At 38.8% G+C, this 17,918-nt stretch overlaps 1 protein-coding gene across 1 annotated transcript; it reads left to right on the top strand.

Annotated features, from left to right (window-relative positions):
• The first annotated feature begins 1,749 nt into the window (after nucleotides 1–1,749).
• Nucleotides 1,750–3,480, top strand: KCNA3 (potassium voltage-gated channel subfamily A member 3). Its single transcript, XM_063106462.1, has one exon. It carries the CDS (start codon nucleotides 1,750–1,752, stop codon nucleotides 3,478–3,480), a length of 1,731 nt encoding a protein of 576 aa, XP_062962532.1.
• Nucleotides 3,481–17,918: the final 14,438 nt, after the last annotated feature.

Here is a 17,918-nt window from a genome sequence, read left to right as displayed (position 1 = left end):
TCATGTTTTTCCCTTCCTAGGGGAAAAAAAAGGAAATGTTGATGCTTCACAGCAGATAGAAATGCAAAAAACACTTGTTAGGGAATCCAGTTCAACAAATATATACTGAGTTCCTACTGCTTACAAGGCACTATGGTAGTTGCTAGGAATATAAATTGGGTAAGACCTAGTCTCTGCTCTAGAGAACCTCATGGCTGGGAGTGGTGGTAAGTAACGACCACAAGTCACTCTTACTTCAAATTGAATTGGCTAACTTTGGATGGGTAAGGAGTTGTCTAGACAATAGTTCCTCCTTCGTAAATCATTTGAATGATGCAATAGGCAACAGATTTTTTTTTTTTTTTAAGTCTAGGGTTGATATACTGGAGTTGCTAAAATTTCTGGGTACAGAAATTGTGTTCAAAGTGACCATAACAATTTCGAGAAACAGTTTAATAAATTCAAAGGGGATAAATGTAAGTTATCTCTGGGCCCAAAACAAGCAACAGAAGTACAAGTCGCAGAATGAATGTTCTCCCAGCTTAACAACTAGAGCATGGCAAATTCCCTACCACGAGAGCAGTGGTAAAATATTAAGTAGAGAATGTAGGTACAGATCGTGATACCATCCCTCCCAAGACAGAGTCAGACTTTCTGACACAAAAATTAGACGTGGTGAATTTCCTTTTCCATTTTTCCTCTTATTTTCCCACCAACAGAAAATCTCAGTGTACTGTAAAGACCAGGCTGCCCTCGCTAATCCAAACCAGAAAATTAATCCTTGATTCTTCCCAGTGGTTGAAGTATAGGCTACGGAAATTACTGTGAACTATTTTCACTACAGAAGCGGGGTCCCTGAACGCCTTTAATGACCCATTTCGTTCAGATTCCAGGGGGCAAAATCCATCAGCACCCATTACTCCGTTCGGCTTCTCATCCCAGCAGGAACTAACTTATTTAGACACCCCGCCTCCCCGGGTCGTGGCGGTCCTCTAACCTCAAATGAGCTCAGGATGCTGGCATCAGGCTTGCCTCTTGCCCAGGGCGCCTGCCTGGCCTGCCACTCCCTCCCTTGACAATGCTCGGCGCCTCGGTCCGGGGCACCTCTTCGTCCTCCCTCCTCGCCTGCCTCCGCCTTCTGCTACCCCCGCTCCGCGGAACCTGCCTCCCCCGGGCGGGCCCAGGTGCAGCGTGGAGGCCCAGGAGGCCGGCCCTTCGGCCGAGCGAGGTGTGGGCCCCATGGCGGTCAAGCCCCGCGACTGGAACGCGGCCACGCGGGCTGTGGGAGAGGAGCGCTGGCCAGAAGCGGACCGAGCTCGGAGGCCGGGTCCGGCGGCCGGATCCCCCGAGGGCTGGCTCGGCTAAGCGGGGATTCCAGGGGGCCACCAAGGTGCAAAATGTGGGCGCTTCGGTGACCCAGAGGAACGAAGAGAGGAGGGCGAGGAGGGAACCGCCAGGGGTCGAAGGGCGGCTCCCCTAGGGAGCGGGGCGCGCGCTCGCGCGGTGGGCGGGAGTCCTGAGGGGACGCAGGAGGGGCGGGCGCGCGCCCCGCGGCGCAGAGGGCGGAGGGGAGAGGGGGGAGGGGTAAGGAGGCGTCTCTGGTGAGGAGCTCGGCTGACCGCGCCAGACCCAGACGGAGCCTCGCGGCGGCGGCGGCTGCAGCAACAGGCGGCGGGCTCGGCTCGGCTCGGGGGCGGAGGCGGCGAAGGGGCGGGGAGCGCGAGGAGGGGCAGCACCGCCCCGCAGCCGCCGCTGCCTCTTCCCCGCCGCATGGACGAGCACCTCAGCCTCCTGCGCTCGCCGCCGCCGCCGCCCTCCGCTCGCCACCGCGCCCACTCTCCCCAGCACCCCGCGAGCGGCGGTGGCGCCGACACCCTGGTGATCCCCGGCTGCGCCGAGCCCGCCGCAGGCCGCGAGCTGCCGCCCGACATGACCGTGGTGCCCGGGGACCACCTGCTGGAGCCGGAGGCGGCCGACGGCGGCGGGGGCCCGCCTCAAGGCGGCTGTGGCGGCGAGGGCTGCGACCGCTACGAGCCGCTGCCGCCCGCGCTGCCGGCCGCCGGCGAGCAGGACTGCTGCGGGGAGCGCGTGGTCATCAACATCTCCGGGCTGCGCTTCGAGACTCAGCTCAAGACCCTCTGCCAATTCCCGGAGACGCTGCTGGGCGACCCCAAGCGGCGCATGAGGTACTTCGACCCGCTCCGCAACGAGTACTTCTTCGACCGCAACCGGCCCAGCTTCGACGCCATCCTCTACTACTATCAGTCTGGGGGCCGCATCCGCCGGCCCGTCAACGTGCCCATCGACATCTTCTCCGAGGAGATCCGCTTCTACCAGCTGGGCGAGGAAGCCATGGAGAAATTCCGCGAGGACGAGGGCTTCCTGCGGGAGGAGGAGCGGCCCCTGCCCAGCCGCGACTTCCAGCGCCAGGTGTGGCTGCTCTTCGAGTACCCGGAGAGCTCCGGGCCGGCCCGGGGCATCGCCATCGTGTCCGTGCTCGTCATCCTTATCTCTATAGTCATCTTCTGCTTGGAGACGCTGCCCGAGTTCCGCGACGAGAAGGACTACCCCGCCTCACCGTCGCAGGATGTGCTCGAGGCGGCCAGCAACAGCACGTCGGGGGCCCCCGCGGGAACCTCCAGCTTCTCGGATCCCTTCTTCGTGGTGGAGACCCTGTGCATCATTTGGTTCTCCTTTGAGCTGCTGGTGCGCTTCTTCGCTTGCCCCAGCAAAGCCACCTTCTCGCGAAATATCATGAACCTGATAGACATCGTGGCCATCATCCCTTATTTCATCACTCTGGGCACCGAGCTGGCAGAGCGACAGGGCAATGGACAGCAGGCCATGTCCCTGGCCATCCTGAGGGTCATCCGCTTGGTGAGGGTCTTCCGCATCTTCAAGCTCTCCCGCCACTCCAAGGGGCTGCAGATCCTCGGGCAAACGCTGAAGGCGTCCATGCGGGAGTTGGGGCTGCTTATCTTTTTCCTCTTTATTGGGGTCATCCTTTTCTCCAGCGCGGTCTACTTTGCCGAGGCAGACGACCCCACTTCAGGTTTTAGCAGTATCCCGGATGCCTTCTGGTGGGCAGTGGTAACCATGACAACAGTAGGTTATGGTGACATGCACCCAGTGACCATAGGGGGCAAGATTGTGGGATCTCTCTGTGCCATCGCTGGTGTCTTGACCATTGCATTGCCAGTTCCTGTGATTGTTTCCAACTTCAATTATTTCTACCACCGGGAGACAGAGGGGGAAGAGCAAGCCCAATACATGCACGTGGGAAGTTGCCAGCACCTCTCCTCTTCAGCCGAGGAGCTCCGAAAGGCAAGGAGTAACTCGACTCTGAGTAAGTCGGAGTATATGGTGATCGAAGAGGGGGGTATGAACCATAGCTCTTTCCCCCAGACCCCTTTCAAAACGGGCAATTCCACTGCCACCTGCACCACGAACAACAATCCCAACTCCTGTGTCAACATTAAAAAGATATTCACCGATGTTTAATATATGATACAGCTGACATACTGTTTTCAGTATTGTGTGGAACGTGCCCCCTTGGTCTGTGTCTGCCCTTGTTTTATACATTTCCAGACCATTCATCAAGGACAGGACATGAAGAAGTGGGACGCACACTTCATTCTCCCTATCCTTACTGCTTCATACTGAAACAGGTGCCTGTTTTTGCAAGTGGGCTGCATTCTCTCAGCTCTCCTTCTTTTCCCCTCCTCATTTCTCTCCATATTGGGAACAAGAAACATGTTAAACTTGATTTCTGGTACACGCCCTATAAAAAACAGTACATCCTGAGAGGAAATGAAACTAAAGAACAGTTAGAGTAACTGCTTAGCCTCAAAATTAAAAGGCAGTCGTTTCTTTACTAAGTAAAGCAGGCAAGTACTTAAACAATGCTTCCATTTCATGGACCCTTCAACATTACTTATTGACTATTTAGTTCAATTGCCTACCCTGTGGATACATGGATGAAAAGTCTAACTAGAACAATGACATGTAAACTCGCCATAAGTTTATTTGGTTTTTCACTGTAATTTCTATTTGAATCCCCTTCTCGGAATTTTAAGAGTCTCTACAACTTTGAACAAAGGGAAATGCCCAAGAAGTCCTGATTTGACTAGTTTAACTCTTTGAGGTTTGCTAAGCATTTCAAAAGTGTTAAACTAACAGATTCCTGTGAAGTTCTATGTATCTGTTCCAGCCAACATTTATCAAAGTCTAGAAACAGCTGTTTTTAGTGCTGTTGAAAGAAACAAAATTTCCTAATGTATCTGAAAGATAAGCTTCTGCAGTATCACAAGAAGATTAAAGTGGCAGACACCCCTTCCAGCGGAAGTTACTAATTCGGACCTGACTGATGCAGTTCCCATAGCAACCCATGTTTCCTGGGAAACCCGAAAAAGGTTGTCATGGCATCTCTTGCTCTCTAGCCCCACCCCCCATCCCCTGCCGTTTCCACAGTAACCTTTCCAGATGGTTCTTAACTTACATGATTTCATAAGGAAAACCACTGTTTGAATAAACCGCACAAATAAAGTCTGAGAATCTAAGGAGGTGAAATGAATCACGAGATGCATTTTTTTTTTATTACAAAAATCATTGATGTCATCCCATAATGACTGAATCAAGGAGGAAAATATCATCTTTGGAATGTTAGATATAAACCACAGTAAGGCATGATCTTATTTAAATACCACTTATTAGGCAATAATTTTAAAAGATGCTTCTCTACAGTTTTCTTTCTCCAAGAAGTTTCAAACCAACAAATGAAATTAAAAAGCAAATGTATAAGTGCTCTGTACATAAGCAAATGAGAGATTCAATCAGTGTACCTGAAACCTTACTACAAGGGACCTTCAGACTTCCTCTTTTTTTAAAAAAAAATCCAGATCTCACAACAGCACTGTCACTATCACAGCACTTGAACAGCTAAATAAATTCAAATATTTAAAGGATGCACATTTTTAACTGATAGAAATGCAGACCATCAGTAAAAAGGAGGGACAGGAAATAACCACATCTTGAGGAAACACTTGCAAGTTTCAGTCGTATGCCAGGAGTTGCCAGAAGAAAGACAGAATCAGGTGAGTATGGTGTGGTCTACTAAGAGCAGTCTCCTTTTTTTTTTTTTACAGGGAACCAGGGAAGTATCATACACATGTAGATTGATGATATTTGCAAAACCAATAGTTTTATATTATTTATATGTCGGGTGCCTTTTAAAAGATCATTTACAACACCTTTCCCATTTGATTTCCATATTGCTAAGTATCCTTTGGTTTCCACTGTATATTGCAAAAGAATGAAAAAGTCATTGCTCTTCAGAATAACCACCCAAACTGAACTGAAAATTATTCCATTCCTTTTACTGACCCACTTGGCTTCTGAACAACCTTCTTCTCTTTAAAAAAAAAAAAAAAAAAAAAAAAGGCAGAACCTACTGCTGTTAGATTATTGGCCCAATTTTAATTTACATAATTATTTAGTATGCAGTACTACAGTTCTTTGAAATAAAATGGTTAAAATTGAAATAAGGTTAACATTTTCTTGCGTAAATTATATAATATTCACAGTTGCTTTTTGGTTTTGATAGCTATTAATTATGCTATCATTCTAGAGCAAATGAAAGTAAACTCTAAAGCTCATAAAATATTTTCAAATAATCAGAAGCCTACCTACTTTATTATTTGTGCATTTGAGAGATTGCAAAATAATGATTAAGACTAAAAGAGGGGGAAGAGGAATGAAAAGACAAAAAATAGAGGCAGGAAATCTATATATACCTGGTCATAGAGTTATTTGTTCTAATCTATATGTATCTAAATAGGACTCCTTTATCTAATTTCCTTTGTTTCTTGTTTGAGTTACCTTTAACATTGACCTACCTTTTGACCAAACTTTTATAATGATATATTAGACACACCATAGCAATTACATAAAAAATTTTTGTATCTGTACTTAAAAGATTTTACATAAAGATGAGCAACATTCAGTGATTATTTTATCCACAGTTATTCAGAAGATGTAGAAATCCTGATTAGTTCTACAAGTAAGTTATGGCTGTGCCATCATTTTTATGAGTATTAGACAACAGTAATTTGAAGGTGACCTATCTTTAAATCCAGAGAAATATCATGGCTTTGAGTCATAACTCTGAAGTAATATAATTGCTTCTAGTCGCCATATTGTAATCTCCTTAAAGGTTGTGTGTCTTGATCAAGTTTTGGATACTGGTACCTTGCACAGAATGTAGCACCTTGTATATTTGTTGAATGAATGACTATTATCTTACATTATGTTACTTCCAGACTTTTAGTGAAGTGGTTAAAAGCATAAGCTCTGCAGTCATATTGCCAGTGTTTGAATCCTGACTCTGATGTATGACCTTGAGCAAATTACTTTACCTCTCTGTGCCTCAGTTTCTTTATTTGTAAAATGAGGATAATAAATAGTACCTCGTAGGTCTGTTGTGAATATTAAATGTTAATACAGGGAGAACACTTAGAAAAAATAATTGCATGATATGCATCAGAGATTTTGCTAAGAGATTGCATTATCTTGTGATTATTAATCACAAACAATGTATAATTAATACAAAGCTTTGTGAATATGAAACACATAAATAATTAGTGTCTTCCTGTTTCCTTTCTATAATAACAATAATAATCACCATTTATTAAGGGTCAACCATATTCGGGACACTTGCCAACTCTGCAAGGTAAGTGCTATTAACCTCATATTAGGGGGGTAAAAAATAAATGGCTAAGGCTAAGCAATTTCCCTAAGACTTCACAGCTAGCAAGAGACCCAGCAATGATTTAAAGCAAGGTCATTCTGTATACTGAAAATTAACCCTTTTTAAATAATCAGATATTAAACAGAAGTGTCAAATAGAAGTTATTTAAGTCAGATGAAGAGATTGACTGTTCTAGTAATAAAAGATTATTTTCTTATATGATTGATTTATCTGGATTTAATCTTAGAAAGTATAATCGGTCATAGTAGTGATACCTGCTAGAACAATGGATATTTTTCCATTTTAAGATTAATTTCCTGTTTTCATGTGTTTTAATCAGCAATAGGTAATAGTACTATGCAAATTATTGTTTTTTCACCTCCTTATATAGTTTGCTTAAGTTACTGAAAACCTATGCGAGAAACACTATAAACATTTTGACTCTCCCTTGTTAAGAAGGGAGAAAATACTTAGAATAAAAGGATTGAAAGCAGGAGATTGCCAGTTCATTGAAATTTGTGACATTATTGCCTTACTCAACCATTCCAGGGATCTTTAAGAGCATCTGTGCTCTAAAGAAAAATTAGAATATAGTTTTGACTTACATATTAGCTATAGCCCCTTCTCTAAGGTCCTAAATCATTTATGAAATGAAAATGGATAGTGAATTGGGCTTAGAGCAAAATACTAATTAGTCTGCTTTTGCACATGCCAGTTAACTTTGCCAAACTACAGCCTTCACTGTTGAGCTCAGTTGCCTGTCTTGGGTGTTGAAAAAGTATAAACATATCTGTGTTTAGAAGGAGATTCACGTGAGGAGGTATGACTGAATCAGTGCACCTGGAGGAAATGTATATACCCAACAGCTGGTGAATCCAGAGAGAAGCACAGAAGTTAACACTAATACTATTTTATTTTATGGTATTCTGAATTGATTTCATGCCAAATTTAAGTATACGCTGACTATGGTGACATAACCACAAACACTTACACATGAAGAAATGTTATATCAGTTATTTCTAAACTTTGAAATATAATTTTAGGATTGAAATTTTAAATGCACAGTATGAAGAAATTTAAAGTTATGTTTAGTTTACATAAAACTTGTTATTTACCTCTTTGGCATATAACATAAGTAGTTGCTTTGCTGATAGTATATAAATGTAGCATATATACCAATGTCTACTCATTTGAGAACCATAACTATAATTTATTAACCTCTATACATTTAAAATTTCAATGTTTTTACAGCAGTCCAAGTCCTTCCCACCTCTCAGCTGTGAATAGAAGTGATAACCCTACCACTAAGAAATGCAAAGAAGCACACGTGTCCCCCAATCTTGAAGACTTATGGAAACACTGTGAGTTAGAGGTGAGGAGCATAAGAATGGGGAAAAGGATATTTAGGGATTACATTTTAGGGTGAAATTTTTTTTTCTGTTTTGTGTTTGCCATTCTAAACTAAGAAGGATAAAACTATTGGATTTTTTTACTACTAATTTCCTATATTTGTTGTGGCAATTTTATATATGTATTAATGAAATCACTTGTTTTTTAATATACCTTCAGGGACTGCTGATAACCTTGGAGAGAAGGTAAATCAAAGAAGGCAGGAAGAAGGGAGGAGAAGCCATGCTATTGTGTTTCTCAGCTCCTAACCTCCTGCCAGAAAATGTCCATTGCTATACAGCATATGATAGTATTCTTTATATACTGACATTCAGCTTGTGAATATAATTTAAATGGTTCAGACTAGGTAGAAAGTTTTTAGATGTTTGTCTTGGTTTCTAATGCTGCTATGAACTAATTTTCTCTTCCAAACTGTGAAGAAAAATACATTTTACATAGAAACATTCTCATGGTTTTTCTATCTTTTTTTCTTTTCTCTTTTTCATACTGGATATCTTTTTCCTTACATTTGAAAATTTGCACCACTGGTCATCACATGCATTAAAGAAGAGATTTAAGAAGGAAAAGAGGATTCATCATTTTCTTAGGAACTGTGGTATTATTGTTGTAACCTAATAGTGCAGAATAGGAATGCTGCCCTGAAAATTAAAGCCTGTGATTCTGAATGTGGGTAAAATAGCACTTAAATAAATAAAAAATGATGTTTCATCATATCTGAAGGATTTTATGAATAACCTGTTCATGCAGGATTCTAACTTTGCAGATACAGGGGAGTCGTATCCTACTGTGTGGTCATAGGGGAGAAGCTTTTTCTCCAGTGAACCTCTAACCTCACACCCACCCCTGCTCTCAATAGCACAAAGCTTCCTGGGAATCTCTACTAAGATCCCCACCAACTTTTTAGAATGAAAGTTAGCATTGCACCTATGTGTTATATGTCAGTCAGCACTGTTATTTATTTCCATTAAGTTTATTGTAAACTCCAGTTCTTTATGGAAAATTCTCTCTGAATTCTAAGTTAAAACATATAATTTAATTTGGAAGAGAAGCCAGTGGGGACAATTTATTACACACTCACTCACCCACACCTCACCTGTTCAAAAGTTACTCCCTATCTTGCAGTATATTTGTTTTCTGTCTGTAGATATACATGGTCTGATTTTTTCCCTGGAAATTAGTGAATTTCCAAAATATTGGTTTTCATTCATGTTTGCAGCAAAAATATTTACAAATCATTTTAATTTTTTTCCAGCCTTGCTTAAAAGGCAGATTTATTGCTCAGTGTTTTCAGTGTATTTATTAATGAAATAATAGATTCAAAAAATAGTAAATATATTCAATTTTGTCATTTAACCTCCCAAATATTTCTAAAAACAGTCCATTTTTCTACTTTGCTGCTACCACCACTCTAATTCACGCAACTATCATCTCTATCCTAGATAGAGTGTAAAAACCTCTTAACTGGCCTCTTCACATTTCCTGTTTCGTGTGACCATTCTCTGACCTGTTCTCCATCATCTGGTAGCCAGAATGATATTTTCTGAGACTGAAATCTGATTATATCACCCACTCTTGCTTAAAATTCTTTCAGGGTCTTCTCCTTGTTCTTAGCATAGAGACCCAAAGGCTTAGCATAGCCTTCATGGCCGCATGTGATCCAGCTACACGTAATCTCCTATCCAGCCTTATCTCCTCCTTACCTGTGCTTTTCCCCTCATTCTATTGTGCCCCAGCCACCCTGGTCTTGTTCCAGTTACAGGACAAGCTCTCTTTCCACCTTAAGCTTTGGGGATCTTTGCAAATGTTCCCGCAGGCAACCCCCTCTTTCCTTGCTCTCCTCCTTAACTTCTATTTTTACTTCAGTTACTTCCTCCAGGACATCTCTCAGTAATCTGGTTTTAACAATTTCAGAATTACAGTATAGCAGTTCATCAAATTTGAGATGCCTTCGGTTATAAGAACCACCATTATTTTATGTACCATTAAAAAGAAAAAGAAAAACTGCCAATTATAAAGGTAAGTTACCAGTAATTTTAAGGATACATCCCAATTTCATAGATGGTCAAATCTAAAAAAGTATACCTTAGGATGAATTAAATACAGTATATGATCTTGGCATAGCTGCAATTTTGCATTTGTTTTTGTTATATAATTAATTTCTATTTCTTTCTTGAAAGTAGGGACTGTATCTCTCTTTGTTCACCATTCAGTCCCTTCCCATTTTCTCCTGAGTCTGCTCCAAACAGGCTTTCACCCCTTTTGCTCCATCAAAAATGTACTTGTCAAAGTCACTGGTGACCTCATATAATTAAACCCAGTGGTCATTTCTTAACACTCATTTTATTTGAAATATCAGAAGCAGCTAGCATGGTGGAATACTTCCCCCTTCCTAGGAAGACTTTCTTTATTTGACTTCCAGAATACCATACTGTATTTTCTTGGTACCTCTCTGGCTTCTCTTCTCAGTTTTCTTTACTGGTTCTTTCTCATCTCTCCAGGGTCGTAATCTTGGAGAGCCACACAGGCCGCAGCTCAGTCCTTAGACCTCTTTTCTTTCTGCACTCAGTCCCATTCTCATAGCATTAGACTATCAATATGTAAATTTAAATCTCCCACCAAGACCTCTTCCCTGAACTCCAGATTGAATTTCCAACTATCCGACTGTCTACTTGACATGTCTACTTGGATATCTAAGATGCATCTCAAACCTAGTATGTCCAAAACTTAACTTCCTTCCCCCTCCCAACATCAAGCCCGTGCCTCCTACACTCTTACCCATCTCCACTAGTGGCAACTTCAATTTCCTGGTTGCTTCAGCTAAAATCCTTAGAATTGTCCTTGATTCTCTTTCTCTCATACCCTTATCCAATCTATTGGCAAATCCTGTTGGCTATATTTTTAAAACGTTACAAGAGCTTTACCACTTCTTACTTCTGCTGCTGCCACCTGATCTAAGCCATCATTATCTCTCACCTGGATTTTTACACTACTCTCCTGATTGATCCTCCAGCTTCCATCCTTTCCATTACTTGAGTCTGTTCCCAACATCTAGAGTGATCCTTTTAAAACACTTGTCAGGTCGTGTTACTTTATGTCAAAACCACCATTTGGCTCCCTGCTTCACACAGAGTACAAACTAAAGGCCTTACAATGGCCCACAAGTCCCTATCCAGTTTAGTCTCCCCCTTACCCTTCTGTCCTCATTACCAACTCCTCTCCCATTTGATCCTGAGCTGCGGCCACACTGGCCTCCTTGCTCTTCTTCACATACATCAGGCACATTCCACCTCAGAGTCTTTGTACTTGCTGTTCCCCCTACCTGGAATGTTCTAGCATCTGATATGTGCATTGCTCACACCATCACCTCTTTCCAGTGTCACCTTCTCATTGAGGCCTTCCCTGGCCACTCAAAACTGCAGCCCCACAACACCCCCTATATCCTGTTTCTGCTTAATTTTTCCTCTAACATATTTAATATTTTATTTATTTTGTTTGTTGTCTGTTTTCCTTCCATTCCATGAGGATAATGATTTTTGTCTGTTCATTGTGCTATATCCCCTAAGACCTGGAATAGTGCCTGGAATACAGTTGGCACTCAATAAGTATTTATTGGAGGGAGAGATAAGAGGAAGGAAATGGCATTCCAATTTGAGTTATTTTAACCTACAAACAAAATTTTCATGTCATGCATCTATGCTTCATTTTAATCACTATGTGGCTAATACTCCTCACCATGCTCTAATGTATTAAAGTCCTTGTAATCAGTTTACTGGAAAAGGTTTCAATTTGGTAAAATATGCTCCAGCAAGTTTCTTACAAAAAGTACTACCCAATTATGGGGATTGAATTCTTTAATGTAAATAACATATATAACATTATATAAGATATTGCCAAAGGTACCTGAAAGTTAGCAAGCTTCACAAAGACCATGTTTCCTATATAACAACTAATAGAGTGCTGTTTATAAATGATACTCAGTATATATGTTGACTCATTAATCCAAGTGACACAGCAAAATTAGAACAAACAAATGATATCTCCAAGGGACTTATCTATCTAGTAGACATTCTAAGAAACTTCCCTGTAAGATCAGTTTTGGTTTCAATAATGGTGAGTCCTATAAATCCGTGGAGTCTTCATTACTATGGAAGTTGATTGAATCAGACATTAGAGATTTTACCAGTGAATCACATTACAGAATTACATCATTGTAGATAGGGCCTTACTGGATAAAATTGTTTCTTTTACAAAGTAACCTAATTTTAAATGTAATTATCTAGTTATATGGTAGGATCACAGAAATGAGCTGTTTTTTAAAGTGATTGTTCATACATGAAAGGAGATGGGGACATTTAATCCATGAAAAATAAGAGCAGATTCATAGAGTGACTTTTATAATGGCAAAACCTAGAACACTTCCAGAGAATAAGATGGAAGATGAGAGGCAATTTAGTAGTATGTGTTGGTATTGGGAGATTCCTATCAGCTTTGAGAAACCCACACATGTAGTATGGAATGACTGAAACAGATGAAAACATTGATATGAGTACTGCAGATATTGTCATGATTTTAGATAATATTGAAAAAGATATACTTTCCTCTGCAGTAGGAAATGAGGATTCTCAGAAACATTGTCCACACACCTTCTGAATTTTCTCCTTTGCCTGGATTTCCTAGGCAAACCAGGCCAACGGATGACCTGGTCTGTTGCCTCTGCATATTCAAGTGGCACAATTTCCTTACCAAATGTATCAACAAATTAAAAACTAATTTATGTGGTTGAGTTTGCAAATGTAGACTAGCAGAAGTTAGAAACTCTTTTCTCCTTTCATCAGTTTGTACAATTAAGCCCACATAGGACAGAGATCATTTCTCTCTTCTGAGGACACACTGTTAGGGCCTTTTTTTAAAATGACAGAAAATAGAGAATTGAAATGAATACTTTTCATTTCTTATTTTTTCATGGTTTACTTTTTTTCCGGTTTTGGGTGAGGGATTATGACATTATTTATTTCAATGTGAGTTTTACTTGATTTTTCTATAATAACCTCGTTTAGTCAAGGTATTAGATATTTAAGAGGCAGCTTCATGTACTGTCTATGGAATACATTTTGAATTTACCTTGTGTATAACTACAGAGCAATGAAGTATCAGATATTCAATAATATATTATTTCTATAAGAAATTATGGTGAAAAGCATGTTAAACAAGAGTGACTATATATCAGATTTCTAAAGGTCAAAATTTACTGGGTCACCAAAAATCATAGACAGAAATAATTTATCCAAGTAAGAATTGTGTTTGAATTGCTTTATACCTAGATTCTATAGACCTTTTACCTGCAAACATTTTAACTGATTTAGAAAGAGCAGTTTATTTTACTGGGTACCTATGTGAGTTGAGGATATTTATTATTAGTAGACCTAAATACTGCTTAAACTACCTCACAGCTCACTTCCCATGACTTTCCAAATTTTCTGACAATGCTCACAACTTAGCATATTACTAACTTTAATTACTGAGTGGGTTTAAATATCTTTTGCTTGCCAAGAGTACATAATTTCCAAGACCCCAATCAGATAATTGTACATAATAAGTAAGAAATCTGTCTAGTCCTTGGGCTTATTCATTACCATTTAGTTGGTAGAATTTGTAGAACTTATTGGTGTGCTGCCAACTCTAGTAATTTAGTAGATGTCAGAGGATAGACACATGAAAACAAAGTTCCCATAAAACTGCATGTTATAGAATGATCTCAACTCTTTCCTCCTCAGATACAAGTTAGTGAAGCTAGCATTTAGATAAGCTGGGTTTCTGTACTTCTTTCATTTAGGCCTTAGTGGAGGTATTAATTACTTCTTCACAAATTTGATAATTATTGAAATTTGACTGCTCTCATCTTTTCTTGTTTTATATGTGAGAACACTTACTTGGTTGAATATCTTCAATTATAGGTCATCATTTTCTACTATACCTCCATATCTTTTTAAGTTGATTTCGATACTCTACTCAATGTCTGTTCTTCTAAGTCTTTCAACCCACTTCTTAGCCACTAATATAAACATTAAAATTACTATTCTGATATCACTTTTATTTTTTGTTTCTGTTGAATTGCAACTCCCTTCACACTTATAATCTGTTAGGATGCCCCGCTATACCATTCTTATTTCATAATCCCAAGAGCCTTAAGAGGCAGGTATAGATACATAAGGTTAAAAAAAAAAACCCTCAATTCCTTATTTAAAAGGGACATAACAGCAACAAAACAAGCATAGTTTAATACAAGCACCTCAAGATAAACAAGGCTGCAGTAGCATTGAACAGAGGCTAGGCACTCAAGAAATAAAGTGGATGCCAGGTCATTCATGTTACTTGTAATTACTTATAATTAATAGTCAATAATTCTTAGACCATTATAATTTGTAATATCTCATAATGAAAATTAACCATACTGTGAATATACTTTTGCTTTTTGACTAAAAATTAGTGTTAAGAAGTTATATCTTTGATCAAGTATAATACAGGCCAATAAGAAAGCTTCAATAAATGATTGCCTAGCTTACAGTAGGCATACAGTATTTAATTTAGTAAGTGAATGATTCTTCCATCAAAAGTACACTCAAATTTTAGATCACCATCTTTGGGCATTTACCACTGGTTTGGGGGCACCTGCTAAAACCAGGAGTATGTGTGGGAAACAATCTTTTTTATGTATTGTGATGGATAATATTCACATATTGAAACCTGGAGCTGGGTTTATAGCATTTTCTGTTTTTATCTTTATAAATGTCCTTTATATTACACAGTTCATAAATTTCTAGAGTACATAAATCTAATTTTTATATATCCATTTATTCACTCACCATATATTTACTGAGTACCTCCTGTGTGTCAGACTCTATGCAAAGTGGTGAGAATTTATTCATCCATTCAGCATATAAAGTGTCCACTATGGGCCAAACACCATTCTAGATTCTGGATATAGCAGTGAATAAGACTGTCATATTTCCTTATGCTATTTTTAAGAAATACTTTACTGTCAACATTTCTAAATATTTATTTTGTAGTTGAGGGAGAGGAGCACCAATCTTTTAACCTTTATTTCTTGGTTTTCTATAGACCCTGGTCAAGTGGTGGTGGTGGTCTTAATTTGTGATATTTTGAAGTGGTGCATAGCTGTGCAAAGTTCATATCTTAAAGAATTAATGGATTTGAAAGTTGTTTTTAATGAAAAGATAAACTGTAGGCATGACATCCTGTAGCACATAGCACCTGGTTTTCATAGTATCTATTTTGAGACCTTCTCGCTCTCTTTTTTTCTTTCTCTCCATGACACTTATCTGAGCCTGGGATTTCTACTCACTTCAAATTTCTCATCTTAGATTACCACAGTAGTACATGCAGCCCAAAAAGAAACAAATCCTTGGAAATACATTGAGAGAATTAATACGTACATTTTTATAAAAATCAATGGGCAGTCAGAACTTTTTAGATGGTTCCAAGGACAAAGATTCCTGTTCAAAAAGCAAACTATCACATTGATTTGGGCAAAAATTAGGGGTCATTATTAATGGGAAAAAAAGTTTATAATTTCAGCATCCTCTGAAACTTTTTCTAACTTATAAATTAAAAGCATTCAATATGTAGTTAATACATTTAGAAAATTAAATTACTTGAACTTTTCATGGTAACAATAAATACAAAGTTTTAAAAAATGTAATAAATGGAACATTTTCTAATGACATAAAGTCTGTAGTTTTTCAAAAGCTAAATAGATTGTAAATTGTTGTGTTTACTCTGTCCAACAGATCTCTGAAGAGCCCCACATAAAGAACCATAGACCTGCATTGACCAGTAGGATGCTCAGTTTTAAATTGCCTAGATCAAGAATGAAGTGGCAGTTATGTCACTGTCTGCCAGCATATATTTTTGTTTCAGTTGACATTAAATAATATGTTTCTAACAAGTGCTTTATATAAAGGAAACAGGTCTGAAGCTGGAGGATTCTCTTCACGATGTGTGCAGTATAAAAGATATTGATCAAAAGATAAAGAGGAATGTTAAAAATATTAAGGTATCTTTTCGACCCTTTGACATTTTGATGGCACTTAATTATCCAAAAACCATAAGCAGTGCTGTGGATAAAGAAAGCCTAAATATTTGTTTCTAACAAGCTAACTATTACTGTTTTCTTTTTTCAATTAATTACTTGACTGTGTTTAATCATGAGATATTTTCATGTTATATTTTGTGTTCTGGTTTATGTACAACTTGATTTGTGAAGGTGTGTTTTGTACCAAAGGCTCTCATACATAGATTAGCTCATCTACACGTAAGTAAGTGAAGTCTACACTGTGCCCAGATGAATAGTATTAAAGACAGACTTGCCTAAAAGAAATGTGCCTTGCTTGATTAAACATTCTTTTATTTTTTAACTCAGAATGATAGATTTGCAAATCAGTCTTATAGATAGGTTTTAGCTGAGCTTAACTTTACAAAAATATATTAGTACTTATATGTTTAAGTTATGTATCTTAACTAAAATTTAAACATTTAGTTATGCTTTCCAACAGTTCATATATAATATATTTATTTAATTTCATTTACATGAGATGTTTGGTATGGTGAGACAAAGCGCATTCTTAAAAATATCTATAATATTTCATCTAATATTTATACCTTTTTCTTCAAAATTATGTATGTAATAAGTTCTTGACTCATTTTCTATTTTTATATTCTTTTAGAAATGGAACTCTTTTTCAATTAAAAGGAAAAAAAAAGGAAAGTTTTAGTTGGGAAAGAGATTTAGGAGGTTATAAAGATGGTTTCCCATTTGGGGACATTTCACTTTTGTGCCATTATTAATGTATTTACTGTGACATTTCAGCAGAATGGTAGCTACTGGTATATTATTTCATAAGCCTTATAGAAAGTCAAACTGTGAACACGTAGTATATAGAAGACTTTTTTCATTTCCATATTTTATTTTCATAATATACCTGAATAAATGCATTAATAACCAATCTCCTTTTATTCAAATGCATATCAATGCTAAGTTATAATAAGAGCATTTGTAGAATTTCAATTACTATAAAAATATTACCATAGCAAAGCCAAGATTATAAACTTTTTGATGCCCTATAGAAGAAAATACAAGTGATGAATTTCATTGTTAGTATATAAGAATCAGTAACTAAAACAGTCTTAAACAACTAGCAGCAAAACAGATGAACAGGAGATACAATCCAGGTAACTTTCTTTGAGGCATGTCAACAATGAATTTTTCATAATCTGATGGTAATTTCTTAGTTGTCAAAACTTTGATACCAGATCACTATAGGAAAAAGTGAAATAAAGGAATGACAAGTATCTCAGGTTTGAGCTATGTGCACTTCCAATCTAGATGATTTATGATTAAAGTGAAAATACAGCCACCACCTTGTTTTTGTTCTGTGTTAGCCCATGTAGTAGAGATATTGGCCCAGAAAATAGTTAGTTCATTACAGCTAACTTAATTCTCATAACTGATTATCGCAGCCTAGTCAGCAGTAAAGTAATCCACGTTAGCTACTGGGATGATTGAAACAAACCAATCAACTGTGCTACAGGAGGTCTTAGACATTCAGATGTTTTAGTAAGGATCAGTAGGTGTTACAAAAATAAACACAAAACTACCTTCATCAAACACCAGTGATACAACTTCAAGCTTTAAAGTATATTTAATATCATATCTGCTTTATTATTATAGCTCACAATTTCAAATAAAGACAAAACCTGGACTTTT

Source organism: Cynocephalus volans, chromosome 8 (assembly GCF_027409185.1).
Source record: "Cynocephalus volans isolate mCynVol1 chromosome 8, mCynVol1.pri, whole genome shotgun sequence".
Classification (NCBI taxonomy): Eukaryota; Metazoa; Chordata; class Mammalia; order Dermoptera; family Cynocephalidae; genus Cynocephalus; species Cynocephalus volans.
The sequence above is the reverse complement of the archived record's forward strand: the minus strand, read 5'-3'. Positions and strand labels throughout refer to the sequence as shown.